The sequence below is a fragment of the Tetrao urogallus genome (genome assembly GCF_951394365.1).
Source record: "Tetrao urogallus genome assembly, chromosome: 1".
In the NCBI taxonomy this organism is placed as follows: Eukaryota; Metazoa; Chordata; class Aves; order Galliformes; family Phasianidae; genus Tetrao; species Tetrao urogallus.
Genome location: NC_136813.1, coordinates 126502178 through 126522598, shown reverse-complemented (window position 1 = coordinate 126522598; position 20421 = coordinate 126502178). Strand labels below are relative to the sequence as shown.

The following is a 20421-nucleotide window of genomic DNA, read 5'->3' as shown; positions in this document are numbered from 1 at the left end:
AGAATAAGCTTCCCCTTTATAAGCATTAGGGCCTAAACTGGCCTAAAGCCACAGGTAATTTGGTAATTGGAGGTAATTTGGAGGGTATATTCCATCAAAAAAAACATTTAATGGTTAGCAAAAAATTTATTTCAATTTTGTTTAAAAACACTCAATTCCAGCATAACAACCTGAAAGATCTTGCTTTCTAAAGTTCATTCCTAACAAATTTTAAAAAGTTCTGAAGCCAACATTTAGTCTTTAAAACCACTCACGCCCCCACCCCACCACTTGCATGAAAACCAAGATTGACATTCTCAGCTCAGCAACAAGGTGTTCAGTGTGCAGTCTTTTCAATAACTCTGGATGCCTGAGAAGTTTTCTATAAATAAAAGTATTAGTGAACTGAAATTAACAGTATCAGTTATTTATCAAGTGAAACTGAAGCTCTTCAATACAGTCAGTCACCACTGTATTAAATACTTATGGAAAAGGACTTTAAATTCAGATCATCTTTGACAATTTCATTTAGTCCTCGGCAGCAGAGGTTTTCTTCATTCTTAGAAGTCGACTGTACAGTACTTCAGGACAGGCTATTTGCACACCATTCAGTGTGATACGTGCATTTTACAGTTCATAGAAAAATAGAAATACAAAAGAGTAAAAACAAAAACAGAACAATTGTACTAAATGGTACCAATTTTAACTCCAACATCATGGTGTTCTATTTTTGTTCCCCCCCCTCCCCCCCGTGCAATTTGGTCAAATTCTGTTTGAACAAAATCACTGTCGTCCAGTTTTTCCATTCTCTGTCGTTTCCATTCTGAAATGGCAGAAAGCAATTGGTAAGGATCATCATTGTTAATACAATCAACAGACTAAAAAAAAAAAAAAAAGAAATAAAAGCTGCAATTTTTGTTTTATAAACTTCGCATACTTTAATCCTCAAAAATGTAAGCAGTCCTTTTAATGCAAATAAGCTATTAATCTATTTCAAACTATTGCATTTGACTATTGCTTGAGTAGTAGTGATGCATTTATTGATACAAACCCATTTTCTTCTTTCAGATGTTGGTACAGCTCAGCTTTATTGTTGACAGAGTTCAAACGGCCAATAAATTCTTGGTGTTTCCTAGAATTGGCGGTATTAATCCTGTTGCTCCATAAAGACAGCAAGGACATTGGCCCTAAAATTGCATGCAAAAATAGGTAAAATCTGTAATTGGATGACTTATAACCAAGTGATTTAATTCTGTGTTCCTAGAACATGAAGTTTCTGAAGATATTAAGGCTTTGGTAGTACAGCATATTAAAAATACTAATATTAAAAAGCCTTCTAATATAGGCTACATAAGTATGACACACACAGAGTTACAGCAGTTGAGTTGCTGCTTTATAGGAGATTGACTTTGCTTCACAAGCAGCATCATAACATGAACTCAGCCATTATGACAGACATTAGCAGCTCAACAAGGAAAAGAAGCCAGTGATAAATGTCCCTTTCAACAACTAGACAGTTTGGCATGTCTACATTCATTAGTCAGCAAGAGACAGCTGTTTCTGATATCCACTCTTAAACAATGTTTCTGTCAGCGTACCTCAGCTAGCACCAGCAGAAATCTGTCCTTGTCCCTTGTCAATCCAATTGCCTATCTTTTAGGTTGACACAGTATCTTGGGAGTCTTTCTTTTGACATTGACTTGTTAAGGTTAACACATGTACTTAACAAGAGTTTCTCAGCATTAATTAAAAATTCTCTTCACTAATTCAGCTTTTACTCCAGGATCTGCCTCATTACCCTTAGGGAAAGAGACTGATCCACAAATTTTCAAGTGAAAAAAAATCTCACAATCCTTCTGTTTTACCTTTTGCCTTTTCCACTACGGGCATTTCATCCATTGTTATAAGAGGCTTTTTGTTGGGGGGCTCAGGAGAATCAGGGGAATCTTTTATAACTTCTGCTTCTGCTAGTTCTTCTTTTTCACGATCCAAGAGACTTTTTAACCTTTTTGAGAGAGAAGGAAAACAATGAAGATACACTACAGCAGCATCTATTATTTCCTGACATCTCTGTACTCTTCAAGTGACCCACTACCCACATCATGAGGTTTCTTCTGACCGCTTGTCAAACTGGGAAACTTGGGAAAACTAGCCAAATAATCCTCTGGAAGACTTAAGGGAAAGACCTTAAAATATATTTTCATCTCCTTTTAAATATTTATATCATACTCACTGAGGTAGTTCTGTCAAAACTAAAAAGATCAACCAACAATGAATACGCAGAATGCCAATTTTTTTTTTTTTTTTTTAAATATGATCCAGGTTTACATTCTGTATCAAATTGCTACAATCTCAGCCCTTGCTTTGCTCCACCTGTCAAAGCAAAAGTAGCTGTAGAAATGGATTTGATCATATGCAGAAAGGCAGGAAGATCATCAGCACAGTGACAATAACACAGGTCAAAGTGTCCATCCTCCTAAGCAATCCTAACATGTACAAAACTACATATTAAAAAAAAGCTTAGTAATGCAAGGCGTTTTCTTTAGAATAACTACTTTGAAAGAAGAAAACCAGATCTCAACTGCTTCAGAAGTCAGAATAATCAAAATGAATCATAAACTGTAGGTGCAAGGACAATCATCTTTGGTATTCAACCGAGGAGTCCAGCCGAATTAGTTTGGATATACCCAACTACCATCCAAATGACTGAAAAAATGTTGGACAGTTGATTTCATGTTCTAATATTCCTACAGTATACTAAGTGTTGTAGTTACAAAGTAGTGTAAAGCCCTGCTGTCAGCAGCCTGTCCAAGGTCCATATTTGTGAAGTATTTTTACTTTGCAAATATGATAAGCAGGCACTGTAATAACATAGATGTTTTTCCAGCTTATCAATGGCCAATTAAACCGATTAAAAAAATTGTGATTCAGAATCATTGTTTATGCTTTTAACTGTGGCTTACCAACAAATCAAATTAGAACCCATTTTACAGCAGTTCTCTTGCAGAGCATCATGACAAAGATTATTATGTCACGGTTTTACATTACTTTAGAAGATTTACCTTTCTGATTCTTGCCATGGCTTATCTGTTTCATAGTCCTTTCCTGACTTCTCTGACTTGTCTTCTTTATCTTCTCTCTTTCTGCCTCGTTTCTTGCGTTCTTCTTCTTCTGGGGGTTTGCTTCTGCAAGCCATCAAACACTCCAAGACCCGCTGGTGCTTATCAGAGTTGCCAATGTGTGCTCGTACCAGAGTTTCCAATTCATTCCACATAATCCGATACTGTTCATCTCTAAGCAAGGGTAGGAAAAGCAGAACCGTATATAGGATAATCTAAATCATTAATCTACTGAATAGCTAAATTAAAGACTTTTTTTTGTGTTGTGCTGTTTTGATTTTATTTATCCCCTGAGCTTCTCCTTCGTGTGAAGATGCACCCACACCTCAGATCGTCCCATCCTTGTAATTCATGGAACCACACCACATGATCTTTCCCCACTAACATTCAGAGTTCAGTTTAGTTGAAATGTAGATGCTGATTCCACTGACAGCAATTTCTTAACTTTCACGAGATCTGACTGCCAAAAGTTACTTCTCAATTCAGTCAACTGTTTGCTAAGCAGCAAGTTAAGCAATATTAGGATGCAGATGACCACTCAAGTACCGGAACACCCATGATTTATTTAAATATTTGCATAAAAACCAAGAATTAGGAATCTTACATTGGTTGACCGTAAATAACTTCCAGGTGCCTGGTGATCTGTTGCAGACTAATTTCTTTCCAGTTAATTCTTGGAATTACAATGTATGCATATGTCACCATTGGAACAACAAATAAATGGAAATCCTATGCAGACTTTAAAAGGAACATCCTATATTTTAAGTAACAGTTTCAAAGTTATTTGACTATTCTAATAACTCACTTTTATATTGCTGTTTGTTTACAATATTCTCAAGTTCCCCTTCTTAGTCATTTGACATTATTCCACTTTTTCCTCCCATAGCTTGTCACCTTCCTCGATCATTTCTGTACTCACATTTAACACTCACAATTTTTGCAGTAATAACATAACTGCTGTTTCCTAACGCTCGGCACAATCACTGTCCCTAAATGGTGCGAGCAATTTGTATATCATTTAGTAGACTCCATATTACCTTTGGCCACATTTTAAAAGCATGTATGAAAACAATATAAATAATATATTTCCTGAGACACATCCAACAACAACAAAAATATTTGTATTTAACCTTTTAGGACCCTTTCCTCTGGTACCAACTGTTGAAATTGGCAGCGGATCATTTTTCCTCTCCATATCTACCAAATTGTATATTGTTTTTTGACAATTCAATACATCCTCATCTGTCATTGCTTCTTTTACAATCACACTGGCTAATGGCACTACCTGTAATACAAAACATAAGTTAAGAATGGGAAGTCCACATATTGCAGGAAACTAGCAGGACGAAGCAAAAGCAGTCTGTGTAACCACGGAACAATACACAACAAAAATACTACATTCTCTCCTGAATTTAATAGCAACACTGTGGTATAACCACAGGCATGCCTTACTGTCTTTACCCATTGCAACTCAGCAGCTCTTTAGCTAAGCCAGTTTCAAGTACAGCACTCAATTTAGATTAAACAGTTTGTTATAGTTCCATGTTTCTTGTTTGTTTGTTTTTACTTTGGGTTTCAGTATTCCACATCAAAACATCATGTAGTGTACGGGGTATTAAAGTGTTAATGCCCAATCCCAGGTACCTATCCCTGTACATTACCGAAGTCACGGGGTCTGGCCCTTCCGGGTGGGGGGGGGCGCTCTCTTGCTGCCTGGCAGTGGGTGCTGGAGGGTGCTTTCCTAGCTGTTCCAAGCTTTTTTTCAGGTTTGAATCGGTCCCGGGAACTCTCTCTCTCTTATCTTGTCTGATTTATTCATCTCAATTTCAATTAAATTGTATATATTGTGTTATTTTGTATTCCAATATTATAGTAAAATAAGTTTTCCTCTATAGATTGTTGCCGCTGTTCTTTTCCTCCCTTCCTTCCTTCCCATTTTTGTGGGACTGGGGTGGGGGGGGAGGGCAGAGGCCTGTCGCCCCTGTCACGGACATAGATTGATCTGGTCAACTCTGTGACACAGTTATAATCTACTGACATTAAGCACTGAAGTTAGAAACAAATCTTCCAATAAACTCATTTTGTGACAAATGATTTATCGTAGAGTTAGTGCTTCCCCCAAGTAGCAGATTCAGACTTACTCTAGACCAGAAGAAAAGGTTACACACCCAAGATTACTTACAGCTTGCATGTTGAAGATGGTAGTCTGAGAAATAATCATAGGCCAGTAACGAGTATGTTTCTCTAATTGATCTTTTGCACGTTCCAGTGGAATTTCAAGACTTCCATCGATCTTATATCTGGGTTCTAGAAAAGGAGTTAATCGGTTTTCCCTCATAAATTCACCAAAATCCTAATGATAACCAAACAAAATAAAGTTAGGAATTTCTCTAACAAAGTAACTTTCACTGAATGGGTGAAACAGCATACTCTTGCCTATTGTTAACTGTGTACCACCATCACTAAACCTGACTCCAACACCCAGAGCCCTTCTTCTAGCTTTCAAATTTCTGACATTCTTTGAGGTGAACACAGAAATTCATAATAACAGGGGTAAAAAACTGACACAAAGTTTTTAACGAGAAGGTCTTCTGGACTTGTAAGGTATTTCGTGCATGATAAGAAGCTTTACTATGTTTTTCTGGAAGTCACTCCTGCTTACATACAGTAGATGCAAAGGAAGTGTTAAAAAAAATGCCAGCTTACTGTCTGTTCTATAATCAGAGTTCAAAGCTGACAACTTCATCTACTACTTACTTCACAACTCATTCACACACAATCAAGCCTTCCACCAATGACCATGATACAGTTGTTCTATGTGCACCCACCCCATACTAAAACCTCGCCAGGAAAATGCTGTTTCAGAATCAAACCAAAGTTTAGATATGGACAGTGCATAAGGCAGCAAAGTGTTTCCTCAGCTTGGAAAGGATTCTATGAAACACACATGACAATGAACGGATGTTCTACTTTAAGTATACATCAACGTATACAAAGAAAATCAGATTATGATGTCATGTAAACCACCCCAGATCTCCAGAACACACACTAGAATTCCCCATACACCCATTGCACTACACCTCTTGTCATTGATGTGAAAACCATCTAAATAAAGGAGTCTTACTGTAATCCGGTAATCAGTAACTCTCCCACCGCAGCCTTCACTAATTGATGGGGGATCTTCTAGAATTGACCGTGAGCTGCTTAATACATGCAGAAAAATTTCTCCTCCATGGCTGCTGAGCATGTGACTAATTACTTTCGAGCCAGACTTGCGTGGCTGTTCCAACAAAACAGAACGACCTGACGGAAGTGAGATCAGCTTCATTAGCCACCATGTATCGAAATTTTGAATTAAGAAAAACCATATACATGGAGGTTTGTACCAAACCATTAAGACTTCAAATCCATTTAAGTTGTGTTTTGACCTTGATGAGCAAGAAACTTTTTCAAGCTTCTACTCTATTTCCCTAAACAATACAGTAAGCTTTTAAATCTTACACAGAACAGCTGAAAGGCCACCCCCCTCCTGGGAACACATTACTGCTTTCTAAGCAGGACATTATTCCTAAGAAAAATAAGTATTTTAGGCATTAATATGGTACATTGTGTATGAATGGCTTGTTATTTTTAGTCAAAGATGATTTGACCATTATCTTGCTCTACTGCAGAAACTCATTAAAAGCATCTTTTACAAAGAAGCAACATAACCCACTCAAGTATAAAAGCTATCCATTTATTCTATTTTTTATACTTACAACAGGTACAACTTTCCAGACACACTAAACTTGCTGACTTATTTTCATTAAAATACACTAAACAAAGACGAGTAATCTTCAAATAAATTGCTTGTTACAAGGAACCAGAAACAGAAGATTAGAAGGGAGGGTTTACTTAATATACTATCAGTTTTAGTTCTAATTATTTTTTACTAATCAAAGTACTTTTCCAGTACAGAATCTTTAGAAAAATACACAGAATAACTTCCCTGGGGAAAAAAAAAAAAAACAAACACATCCCATTAAAAGGATGTTCATAATGCAGCCTTTTTTTTTTCCTTACTGTAAAGAAACAATTGAAGCTGACTACATACTTCCAGCATTATGATAAAGGATATCACCACCTACTGAAATAAATGTTTCTTACTATGTATTCTACATACAATACATAGTAATAGTAAATACAATGTATTCTACATTCGGATTCAGTAAAGAACTTTCAGGATTCAGTATTTGCTCTCTACTTTACCTCTTTCCTCTCATTTCCAGTTATTTATATGACACATTAACATACTCAGCATTTTCACAGCATACAGACATGCCCCTCTTTGTACAGGCTGAAATGTGGGCAAGTTTGTTAGCAGAGGTAGCCGCTGTTAGCAAAGTCCAGCCCTACCATCAGGTCAGAGCCAACCCCAGCCACCTCCTAAAGGGACCCACCATCACCAGAGCTGAACCATGAGCAACGCTGGGTTCTCCTCTGGGACAGCACCCTTATAAAGAAAGGGAAAAACTGCTGGACAACAACAGCTGAGAAAAATGAGCAAGGAATGTGAAAAACAGCCCTGCAGGTCAGTACAGAAAGAGGGGAGGAGGTGCTCCAGGTGCAGAGAAGAAATGCCCTGCCCATGAGAGGTCCATGGTGCCTATACCTAGGCTGTCCTCCTGCAGCTCATGGGTACCACACAGAACAGATCTCCACGTGCAATCCACAAAGGACCCTACGCTACTGGAGGTGAATGCAGCCTGAAGGAGGCTGCAGCCCATGGAGAGCCCCCACAAGAGAGCAGGCCCCAGGCAGAAGCTGGGGCCTGTGGAAAAGAGCTCATGGTGGGGCAGGAAGCCATAGAGGGGACCAGGGCAGCCCTGAAGTGTGGGCCCTGTGGTGCAGAAGCCACAACTCCCCAAGCACTGCTCCAGTGTGACCTGTGGAAAGCCCAAGCAGGATCAGTTCCCTGTGCTGGAGCAGGGGAACAGTGATCATAAAGGAGCAGCCAGGACTAAGTATTATGAGCTGACTGCATCCTCCGCTCCCCTGCATCAGTCAGGGAGAGGAGGCAAAAGAAGGTGCAGGGAAAGAGGTGCTTTCAGTTCCCACTGCTCTGGTCGGTTAGACAAAAGCAATAAATTATATTTATCTGCCTATGAGGAGTCTGTTTTACGCTGAAGGTAAGGGTGAGAAGATAATTCAATTGTCTCAACCTGTAAGTCTTTTCCTCATCTGACTTTCCCACACATTCTGTGGAGGGGAACTGAAAGAGCAGCAGATGAAGCAAAGATTTACCAATGCAAAGCCACCACAACGTTCCACTTGCAATATTAACAACTTAAAAATAATTAGCCAAGGACACAAACTTACCATTAAGGAGAAAGTTTGTAAGGCATGAAGACGGTCTGCTATTTACATCTACTGGTGAAATTCTGTATGCTCCAGTGCAGTAGTGTAATTCTAAAAAAATGAAGGAGTAGAAAAGTTGAATCTAGTTTCACACAGAAAAAAAAACATCTCACATAACCAAAGATGAGGATGAGGCTGAACAGCATTTCACCACTACTAAAACAAGATGAAATCAGCAGCGATGTATGTAGAGTAAAAGGTAAAAACAACATCAAGAACTACCTCCTTGCTTAATTCTTTTTAGTAGATAAGGAGAACATCCAACACAAGTTAGAATAGCAGCTTTGTAAGATATCATGTTACTTACCCACACTATTTGTTCGAGGAGTACACCATTTTAATGTCACAGTTTCTTTAAATGCGCCCTCTCTGCTGCTGCCACCTATGTGATTATCACCTGCAATATTGAGCCAGAAAAACATGCATCATGATGTGATCAAATATTGTCTTTGTTGCACAAAAACTCAGCAAATAATTCTCGTGTTTTTTTTTTAATTTAAGGTGCAAAATATTTAATAACGTGATCGCATACAAGAAGTAATCTAATTAAGCTAGATATTTAACAAGTGAAAGAAATCCCTTCTTCATCAGTAGCAGTACTTAAAAATAATCTTTTAAAAATCAACAGCTATTGAATGGTCGTAAAAAGGAAATGCAAGCAAACAGTGTAGTCCCAGAGTATGTTCCCAATATTCAACACTTGGAAAATTATAGATAAATTTTGTTTTACTCTGCAGCAGCCTTTTTTCCTTTAAAAAAAGAAAGCCTAAGACTTGAAAAGCATTGATTTTCCACATACGAATCAAAACCCTTAGTAAGAATTAAGAGCCCTTCTTTCAGTCTGATTAGTTTACATACATACTGTATCTCAGCCTAAAATGAAGCTCATCTAAAGGCACATTTGATAATTTGGGCTTTAGAGGGAAAATAAAATTTATCTTCTTATCCAGCATCTTTGCTATGTCAAATTCAATTTGAACAACTTTTTTTTTTTTTTTTTAATAGGCCACAAGTGTTTTATCACTATATATATTTTTGTATAACATCACACTGACAACTGGTTTGGTAGACAGCATCTGAAGGCATTAAAGCAGATATTAATACCTAAAACAATACATTATGAAACAGTCAAAATAATATGCTTGAATCCACAATAATCTGAAAAAGTAATTGGAGGCATACATCAACATTCTATGCGATATGTTATGGTTCAGTCTAGAATTCTATGCAGGAACTTCTCCGATTCCATATTATAAAGATTTCCTCACAGAATATTTGTTTGATCTGCTTACTGATCATGAAAGTAACTTGCAGTAGAGGCTTTTTAATGACTAAGAGTTCAGTTTAAATAATTTGAATCCTTTCAGAAAAACCTCTCACAGAATAGGTTAAGGCTTGCCTTTACATGAGCTCCTTAGCTACTGCCATTAAAAATAAGATCTAATTAAATAACCAAATCTCCCCATTCCTAGTGTTTAGTACTGTTAGAAGATGGATTTCAAAAACAAAAAAAAAAAAAAAAAAAAAAGGAACAAAAACTGACAAGGTCTGATGAAAACAAAGCAAAAGGCCATTGCAGCAGGAGCCTGGTTTCAGCTCCTACTAGCAGGCTTATTCCCAGAGCCTCTAGGTTTTACACAGGATTTCTGAGCCTCAGCCTTAAAGCTTTGTACTGTCAACATGCATAGTAAGTTCAAGTCAGTCAGAATTCAGTATTCTAACATCTGATTCCTTCACCCCCCAGTCTTCAATCATAAGCTTAACTAAAAGAGAAGGATCAGTAATCATAAATGAGGAGATGCATTCTGTCCTGGAGGTAATGGCAGTCCTCTTAAGAGCAGAGGGGGAAGAAAAGTCCCCCAAAGCAGCTGCTTACTTACACACAAACTTCTTCAAATTTGAGAAATACCCACCATTTCTTAAATAACAGGCAGGTAACTCATCTGTTAAAATATTATACTTCTAAGATGTTAAACCATCACCTTCCTAATACGCTTTAAAGCCATGTAACTGAATAGTAAAAAAATATCTGTAGTCAGTAACTAAATACATGTATTCTATACACACAGCAAATCAGACTAAGACTTCTTATGACTCAGTGCCACTTAAAAAGTTACAAACAACACTGAGAAATGAGAAAACAGCCTATAAAAGACTTCAAATGAGACTTTGGCATTTCAGAAGAGGAACATAATAAGCATTTCACTAAACACTGGTAGACAGGGTGTTTTCGGTTGCTTGCTTTAGCCTTTAAGTACCACCAATACAGAATATTTTGCCTCACTTTATATATAAACAAACTGTGATCTCAAACACCTTCTGCAAAATTGTTCCCTCCCCCCACCCAGTCTCACAGAAGTTTTAATAGCTCACCCAAGAGGAATATTAGGCAATTCCAAGCTACAAAAACCATACTGGATGCTTCAACAGTCAGAAAGCTCAAAAGCAACTCAAGTTTTTCAAAGCAATTACTGTCATAAACAGATCTACAGAATGATGGCAAATACTTAATAAACAGATTAAAAGCTCAATTATTCAAGGAATAGTTTTCCACAAGTACTCAACCATCTTTTTTTTTTTTTTTTTTTTTTTTTTTTTTACTTTCTGTAAAACCACCACACCTGTCCCTCAGATAGCATGCTTTTTATTCAATAAGCTCAGTAAGAAGTTGAAGTGCCTCCTCACAAATCACACACAAAAATCCTAAAGGTGCATGGAACCTGGACTGATGAATTTGATCTGTTTTTGAAATCTTTTATTATTACTTTACAATAGACCTGTCATGAATAAATCTTCAAAGCTAACACTGCAAATGAAGTTATTAGGCTGCAAGGAACAACTGAAGACATGCTATTTACAAATAAGGTTTCCCCTTAACTCTAATAATTATGCCTGAAACCTGCATCAGTTCCAAAGTCATAACCCCTGCTTGTAAATCCTTCTAGCATGCACATGATTGAATAGACAACATTTAGAGAACTGTTTCTACTTACCACTCTTCAAAAAGTCAACATGTGCTTCTTTGTGATGAAGAAGCTCCACATCATAGTTGGCTGATGTGTTAGCATGTTGTTCTTCCTTTAAAAGAGACAGGTAAAAATAATGCATGCAATTATTTCCAAGTAGCAGTCACTAATTCTATTGATAAACTATTGTGATGATTTGACATTTAGCTCTTACATCACAGGAAAACAAGTCTCCCAAGTGCATTAGACAACAATGGGATTGCAATATTGAGGAAACAGCTCTCTGATCTATTTAAAGATGCAGCCTTCTCATTCTTTAGAGGGCTTGAAAAAAGACTAAACTTTCTTAATGCAAGTGTCATGACAGTGTCCACAGTGGAAGGTGTAGACTTAAAACAGCTGTAACTAATTTTGCTTAAGTTTATAACGTTTAGGAAGCCTCACAAGAATCTAGAACAAAAAAGCAGACTTTGAGTGTACCACCATTTTGTTAACGCTTAGATGCATGGGGGGGAAAAAAATTACTTTCAACTTCAAGTTGATGATCACTGCATCTTTAAACAGCAGCAACAGATCAGCAAAAATGGGAGAGTAATCCTACTAATTTATTAGAAGTTAAAAAAACCACAAACAAGGAATTCAACATAGTCTATTACTATAAGGACAACGATAGAAGGGAGAGGCGTACCAGCAGCACACAGATCAGATTATAGACAAGGTATTTGCAAACCTAGAAGTCACATTTATCTGATGATCCATGTCAAAGTTCATTAAAAATAAATGTCTTGTGACATTTAATTCCATGTTTTAACTTATTGGATCCATATCAAATCACTATTTTTGAAAGACTTTCATAGAAAATGGTTGTTTTTCAAAGAATACAACAGGAATTGCCAAAGAAAAAAAGCCTTCAATTGTTTTTAAAAATAAGTTTCTGCCCTTACCCTTTGAATGCTGACCCTTTGCATCAGGCAGAAAGAGAATTGAAACAGAAAATTACTAAAAACTTAATATTTAATTACTTAATTGCACTGATTTCCCTCCCTGTAGTGATAAAAAATAATAGGAATGTGAACAACTTTGTTCATACTTAAATTTAATAGCTTCCCCAAATAGATTATATCCAATCCTTGTCTTTGTGGTTTATAGACATTCAGAATGGAAATCCTGGAAAGCCTTTAGCCAAAAACCAGCTGTTAGTTACAAACACCTTTATTTCGAGTGGGCATGACGATCAGACAGAGGAAAGAGTCACTATGCCACTAAAATGCACAAGGGTCAAGAATATCTAACAACACAACTAGAAAAACACAACAGAATCACAAACAAAGTAATTTGAGGCAAATAAGATAGTATTTATATGAAGTAATACAAACAGAACTGAAACAACACTTGTATTGCTACATCGACAATTGAGATCCAGCAATACATTTTGTTCTGTGATCCTTCTTTACATTCTTCCCTTACTTTACTTTTACTAACCTGGTCACAAACATTAAATGTAGGCTAATAAAAAAAAAAAGAAACAAAAAAAAAAATGATATGGAGAGAAAAACAATGTAAAAAAATCATTTAAATTAAAAGAAAGCAAATAAATTTAGAAGCAATACAGCAAGCTAACAAAGTCATGGACACAATATTACCTTCATAGGAATGTTGGTTATTGTGGTGGAAGCCAGATCAAAGTGTTGCTGGACTAAAACATTCAGTTTTGTAGCTAAATGCCGTCCTGCACGGACACTGTGCACTTCACTGGTTAAAACAGGTGAAAGCTAAAACAAATTGATAGAGAACACCCAGTGTCAGTGGATTAGACTCCAGTATCATCGAACAACATAAAACATTTGAAACACTAAACTCAACATTTATACCATTAAATTTAATGAGAAGGAAAACTATCATGGAAAGTTACAAAGGGAAAAAAAAAATTGCTTCTTTTGCAGAATTCTGCAGATGGTGTCAGTTGCTACAGTTGCACTTTCTGCAACATGTCACAAATTAAAGGCTTAGTACCAACTCTGACTCATTATTTGTCAATAGGAAGGATTTGTACCAGGATATGGGAAAAGAACCGTCCTTCCAGGGCTAGGGTTTCCCTCTAGCTACTGAGTAACAGGTGCAAAGCTCCTATTAACTGTCTGCATGTCAGACAAACAAAACACAAGCTGTAAGTTGCATTTGATTTTCCAAGTAATGACATTGCTCATTTTTTAAAGACCAAAATCAATGATTGTCTTACAAGGGACAGATTTAATCATTTATACAGCTTTGCTTTTTTTTTTTTTTTTTCTTTTTTTTTAAAGCGTGACTAATGAGTATTTCTGAACAATATTTCAGAACAGTAGCTGCATTCCCTTTCACTTGTGAAGTAGGACGCAAGACTAGATGCATTTTGTGTTAAGACCAAGACACCTTCCTTGCATTCTCGAATCAGTACATCACAAAATCATTTGCACATGTTTGCATACAAGTTCACACAGCAACACATTTTTGCTACAGCTGAAATGTTCTTACATGCATCATTTTATTTTGTGATTTTTCATGTTTTTGTAGAGTACTTTAAAGATCTGATGAACTTCAAATACTCTGTATTCCTGTGATATATTACCCCTTCCTCTGGAAGCAGACATGCCTTCCAAGGCTTTTCACTATAAGGGCATTGTGTCGGCTAGCACCTGACTACACAGATCAAAGCATCATTTCGGTGTCATGAGAAAAATCAGTCAGCAGTTAAATCATAATGCTTCAGCCTGGATGACATGGGACACCTTGCTAAGCAATACCAGTGTAATTTAGCAGATACATGTCAGAACATGCTGCTAGCTAGCAATTCAAGCAGGCCTTCTATAGAACAGTTATTCAACTCATCCATCCAACACACCAAGCAGTTGGTGGTTCTTCATTCAATTCCTTCTCAAAAGAGAAATCGAAACAAACATTCTCTCATCCTACAGAATCTACTTCACAAAAAAACCACAAATTACTGCAAGAAGTGAAAAATATGATACCATGTATGCTTGCATACTATGAAAGAAAACATGCACTTCAGATGGCAATATGCAAGCAGTCAACTTTCCAAAGAATTGTCACCTGTATTCCTTCCTATGCCAGGGACCCAAGGCTTTGTTGAGGCTTAACTGCATTACCTACTGGAGTCTGACAGTATTCCCAATAACTGCGATACATTTTCTCATTTTAAGACCTTTACCTCTTTTTTAGGGCGATCTGAAACAAGGCTGTCTTCACCAACTGGGTATGTGTGGATTAAGACCAATTCACATTTCTGGATCTGCATCAGGCTTGAAAAGAAAAATATTCTATTTAACCTACAGAGCAGCAAAAAGTGTAAAAAAAAAAAAAGTATCTCACAGGAACTACACGATCTCTTGAGATTCATCTGACCAAAAGAACACAGAATCCCAGATGGTACAATATAGTTTCTAGAAAATGCTTTCAGAAACAAAGTTACATAAACAACATTCAAAAGCATACTTCAAAATAAAGTATTGAAATAAGCACTTGTGCATCATTCCCAGCTCTTTAGTTGCAACAGCACTGTGTTGCCTTTTTTTTTTTTTTTTTTTTTAAAAACAGACAAATGGAGCAAATCCTTGTCTACTATTTACCTTCATCACCTGAAAATGGACACTACAGAGGGTTTGTCTCAGCAAGTGTGCCTGCAAGTATTAATGGGGGGATCCTGGTGAACATGGGGCTGTGTAAATATCATGTTTATTTCGTAACACAGCTGGAAACCTGGAAAGATTGAGACACTCCTGCAACTGTTGCTACAGCAGTGTATGACAAGTTATCTTTTAGGAAGAAATTCTTTACAGTGAGGGTGGTGAGACACTGGAACAAGCTGCCCAATGAGGCTGTGAATGCCCCCTCCCTGGAAGCACTCAAGGCCAGGCTGGATGGGGCTTTGAGCAACCTAGTCTAGAGAGGTGTGTCCTTGCCTACAGCAGGGTGTTGGAACTTGATGACCTTAAAGGTCCCTTCCAACCTATGATCCTATGGTAGGTCACCCTTTACAATGGGCTTAGAATCTGACTCCCTTGCACTAGTGTCCTTCTTACATATACAAAACAGCATTTGCAGCAGCTAAATATAGCTTCTGCTATATAAATGCCTATGGAGCAATCAAGGATAAAATCTCAAGCTGCCGTATACTTTGCACAATAACATACAATTCCTGCACCAAGCAGTTCACTGTTTAATTAGACAAAGCATATACTAGAAAAATGGCAGAAGGAGATTAAGATATTCCTTTATTCCAAGGGAGTTATAAAGGAACACAATAATTTAGAAATTAAAAACTACTTTCAAGCCCCTCAGCTATTTCACCCTAAGAAATAGAGAAGTGAAACTAACTGGCTGCTTTCAAGAAAGAATGCAGATACAAAACTGGTTAAGTATGCCTTGTTACAGGACTGTATCATCTCATGTTTTAGATAAAGACAGGACAATATTTCATCAGATTGCTATGAGGATATGGGATGATACATCAGCTTAGAACCCTCTATTACACAGCAGCATTCAAACCACTCATCAGAAAAGTTTAAGAAATACAAGTGTAAATTCTAAAGAGAACATACCAGGCACACATAGGGAAAAAACAAACTGCTGAAAGTATACTCACTGATCTGAATTAGCTGCAAGCTTATTATGTTCATGAATGGTTTCCTGAACATAATCCTCAAGCATCCGAACATGACTGTCACTGGAGAGAAATGAACAGTTTTATGCAATATTATACATCCTCTCATTCGGAGCAACAAGCCACCACATACTTTTCTATTTAAAGTGAGAATTTTTCATTGGTTACTGTAGCACATCTCCATGAACAAAAGCATGAATAAGGCAAGAAATGGTTTACTAAGAATACAGCTACTTAGAGCATTAATTTACAGCAATCAACGAAATGCTTCTAAAAATGTATGAAATCTCTATTTGTTGCTGGCAGAAGCAAATGATAATACATACCTTTTTGCATTAGTAATACAGATTATTCTTCCTCTATTTCCAACACGTTCTGCATTCTCCATGAGCATGGTTCGAGCCTCGTGTTGGTACTCTGTTATTTTGCAAAGTGCTTCAACTGCAGCAACCAGCCCATGAAGTATGCTGCAGCATTCTGGATCTGCCCGAGGATTAGGTGGCCCCACAGCTGCTAAGGCTGCCATTAACTGGATAAAGGAATGACTGAAAGTTACTTTTGAGGCATCTGTTAAAGAGTTCAGTTATGAGAAAAGTTATAATGGTAACTTATTTTACATGTTACTTCACACTGACAGGAGAAAAGCAAACAGAGCAATAGAAGATCTGTACATGCTCCCAGACTTTGGAAAAGCACTGAGCTCAAGTTACCCTATGCAACTGATTTCCTATGTGTTAACAAGCCTGTACAATACACTATCATATCTCATAGAAAAATACATAGCTATATGTATATATATAGCTATACATAATTGCAAATTACATCCAATACCTATAAGAAATCCTTACTTTATCAACTGCAATTCACTTTAACTTTCTGAAAACTTGGGAAATTTAGTTGCTTCCTAAAGTAAGCCTTTCAGAACACGAGCCCATTAGATATGAGTGATAGATATGAGTGATAGATATGAGAAAGTGAGAATAAAGAATGCAAATACTGTTTATACATTCTTATGTTTCTCTGCACAAACAAGTGTAAAATTCTAAAAGTATCACTAATTTACAGATGAAATGCATACCAGGCTAATTTCTTCATACCATTTATTTTAATATAATTTGGTCCTGAAAGGTGCTTGTATTTCTAAATGTTGCTGCTTATACAAATCACCCAACCTCCCAGGCTACCACTTAAAATGGTACTATGTAAAAACTTCAGACCACATTGGCCCACTAGCATTTTAATTCATAACATAAATATTGAATATAGAATAACTGAATGGCTTGAGTTGGAAAAAGTGTTAAAGACTACGCAGTTGTAACCACCCTGCCATAAGGAGGGTTGCCACCCACCAGATACACATCTTTTCTTATGCTGAGGGCCCCAGGCCTTGATAGAGATGAGGCATCATGAGGGCAGAGCAGAGTGGAACAATCACCTCCTTCAATCTACTGGCTGTGTCACTTTTGGTGTAGGCCACAATACAATTTGCCTTCCCAGCTGCAAGTACACACTGCTGGCTCACATCCAGCTTTCTCATCCACTAGGACCTCAAGTTCTCCACAAGGCTGCTCTCAGTGAATTCTCCCAGTCCCTACTCAAGCCTGGCATTGTCCCAGCCCAGTTGCAGCACCTTGCATTTGGCCTCGTTGAACCTTGTGCCCTAACACAGCTTCCAATGATCTGTTCCATGATCTTTCCACACACACACACACACAGTGAGGCTCACTTCTCTACTGAGAGTGTTTGGGTGACAAACAGGTGCCTCAGTGCTTCTCAACAAGTCTCCAGTTACTTACACCTCTTGCCTTTTTTGGTGGCACTGGTACTAATAAGGCAGCTTACTCTGCCTAATAAGGCAGTTTGTCAGCTTACTGTGGTTGTCCCTTCCTGTTCCTTGACTGTTTCCCATATCCCCTCTTACTTTCAGCTCCAGAGCTGCATGTCTGTTACACAGGTACATTTCAGGGGCAAAAGGCAGACTCCTCCTTTTGCTCCAAGCAAAGATGATGTTGCTGTATCCATTATCTTGCATTTTATTGGAATCTATCTCCTGAGGGCTGAAAGCCAGTTTAGTTTCTTTCTCTTCAGTCCCTCTTGCAGGGACTGAAGGCAGTGCTGTCAGTCTGCCTGCATCACTGCATAGAATGACATCATTCTCTCTCAAAAAAATTCTGGATACTGCACTGCCTGATGATTTCCCTCATTCAATCTCAACACCTGCTCAAGAAGTTCATTGAGCTGGACACACTTGGAATCCCCCCTCACCCCACCCTTAGTCCCTTGGACTTCCAGAAGCTGGAGCTTCCCACAACCAAAGCCCTGGGCAACTATCTTTGCACCTATGGGACCCTCAATGCTGTTCCCAACCCAGCCCCTCAACTGCTCCCACACGTGCTGGCAGCCCCTGGCTGTTCTCTTCTCACCCTGGGGACTCCCCAGTTGCAGGACCTCTTCATCCCACCCCCGTCTCCATCCATTCACCTCCTGCTGCACTGCAGAACATGCCTGCATGAGAGCTGATCACTTTGGAGAGCAACTAGTAACACATCACAATCTGTCCTGTGATTAAACTAATTCAAAAAAGAACATATTTAATGGATACCTCTTGCAAGTTCTGGTCTTCTTGGGTCCAAGAATTCAAAACATGAGCTCCAGAATCACTCACAATGAAATTTACCTGAAAGCATTTTAAAAGTTCGTGTCAGATAACAGTCAACTAAGATCATGGATTAAGGCTACCTCCCCAAAACCAAACTGACAAGGATTGCACCTCCTCCTTCAGACTAATTGATACCCTGCAGATGTATGCAATTACAAGCCAAACTAAAAATAAGACATGTACAAAAAGCATTTGGTACTGCTACATTCATAATATTACTTAGAGAGTAAATGATTAGCAACTTCTTACACAAACATTTGCTTTTAAGCAATCAAATCAACCTTGATACTGAGTTAATAACTCATGATATTATTAAGTTTTAATAAATAGGTAATAGCTTCTGCAGAAAAGTCTCTGTGAAGTACTGAGGTACAGCAAATTGTTCTCCTGATATCATCACAGTAGACTACAGGGTAAGTACCTAGCAAGATCTATTCAACATTAGAGAGCAAAATACACTGTAAAGTTGCCAGAAACAGTCAAGGGGAAGAGCATCTTCCATGTCAATTTCCAGTTTATACACCACACAGACTTCAGATCAGTGATGTTTTAAATTAATTGAGCATACACTTGATATAATCCTGTGATAGGCCAAGACTGCAGTTTAAATTAAGCATACGCTGTCTGAGAGCCAGGACACACAATCCACCAAAGCAGTGAGGCTGACATATCAAACCAGTGAACTTCCAGTAGCATTTGTTAGTGTCAGGCAAAGCCTGGCTGCCTTCTGAAACAGGCTGTTGGCTGCCATTACTTTGTAGCAATACCACTGTTACAACTACTTATTTTTAAAAAAGGTGATCAGCCTCAGGAAATTTCTTCAGAGTTTACTCAATAAGGCAGCTTCAGGAACCACAAGTTAAAGAGCCACCAGGTATTTCTGCTTCTAAAGAACACCTGTGCGCCCTCTCACTTTTTCAAACTTGCCCTTAGAGATACCCCTCCTATTCCTATCCAATTCCTTTGGAGTTGGTATCGAAAAGCCTTAAGTGCTACCAGGTATATATATTTAGAAGCAGAGTACGATACGCAGCAAGACCTCCCTCAAGTTTTTGTGAGCATGTTACCTTAAAGCACTACTCACATTTTGCACAAAACATGCAAAGGTCCCAAAAATTAACATATAATGGGACTCTGATGCTATTTAAAGTAATTTAAAAAGCAATTCACTGTATCAACAATACAATTACACTCATAAGAAATCATACTTAGACTTCTAACAACAGCAAACAGAATTAAGCTTCATGAAAGCATGAAAGTACCAATTAAGTTATTAAGCATCATGCAGAATTTGTAGAAAAACTTACCAGTTTCTTGAAAGGAAAAATGTCATACATTATTCTGCAGTACTCCATCGACGATTCCACTGAACAGGTCCATAATGATTTTGATATGGGTGCTAGAGGTATGATTCCTTGGGTCCGGTTCTTTACTAACATATCAAATTCAACATGCTGTCTACAGGATTCTGCCATATATGGGCAGTGATCCACAACAAAAACAGTTTTATGAGACTCAGAGAAGATTTTCATTTTCTTCCTAAAACAGATAATGGAATTAGAAAAAAAAAAAAAGTGTAGGAGAGAAACATATCACAGAACTACCGCGGGGTTTATATAGCAGAAAACTATCTTACTAGAA

At 37.7% G+C, this 20421-nt stretch overlaps 1 protein-coding gene across 1 annotated transcript; it reads right to left on the bottom strand.

Moving 5' to 3' along the window:
• Nucleotides 1-762: 762 nt before the first annotated feature.
• On the bottom strand, nucleotides 763-20318 carry INTS13 (integrator complex subunit 13; the record flags this gene model as incomplete). Its single annotated transcript, XM_079540581.1, has 16 exons — nucleotides 20088-20318; nucleotides 18724-18798; nucleotides 16448-16650; nucleotides 16104-16184; nucleotides 14670-14760; nucleotides 13105-13233; nucleotides 11489-11573; nucleotides 8803-8892; nucleotides 8457-8546; nucleotides 6223-6401; nucleotides 5281-5451; nucleotides 4229-4383; nucleotides 3042-3272; nucleotides 1845-1984; nucleotides 1031-1166; nucleotides 763-802 (listed from the first exon to the last, which is right to left on the bottom strand). The coding sequence occupies exons 1-16, from the start codon at nucleotides 20310-20312 to the stop codon at nucleotides 763-765; spliced, it is 2121 nt and encodes a 706-aa protein (XP_079396707.1). The 5' UTR covers nucleotides 20313-20318.
• Between the last annotated feature and the right edge of the window lie 103 nt (nucleotides 20319-20421).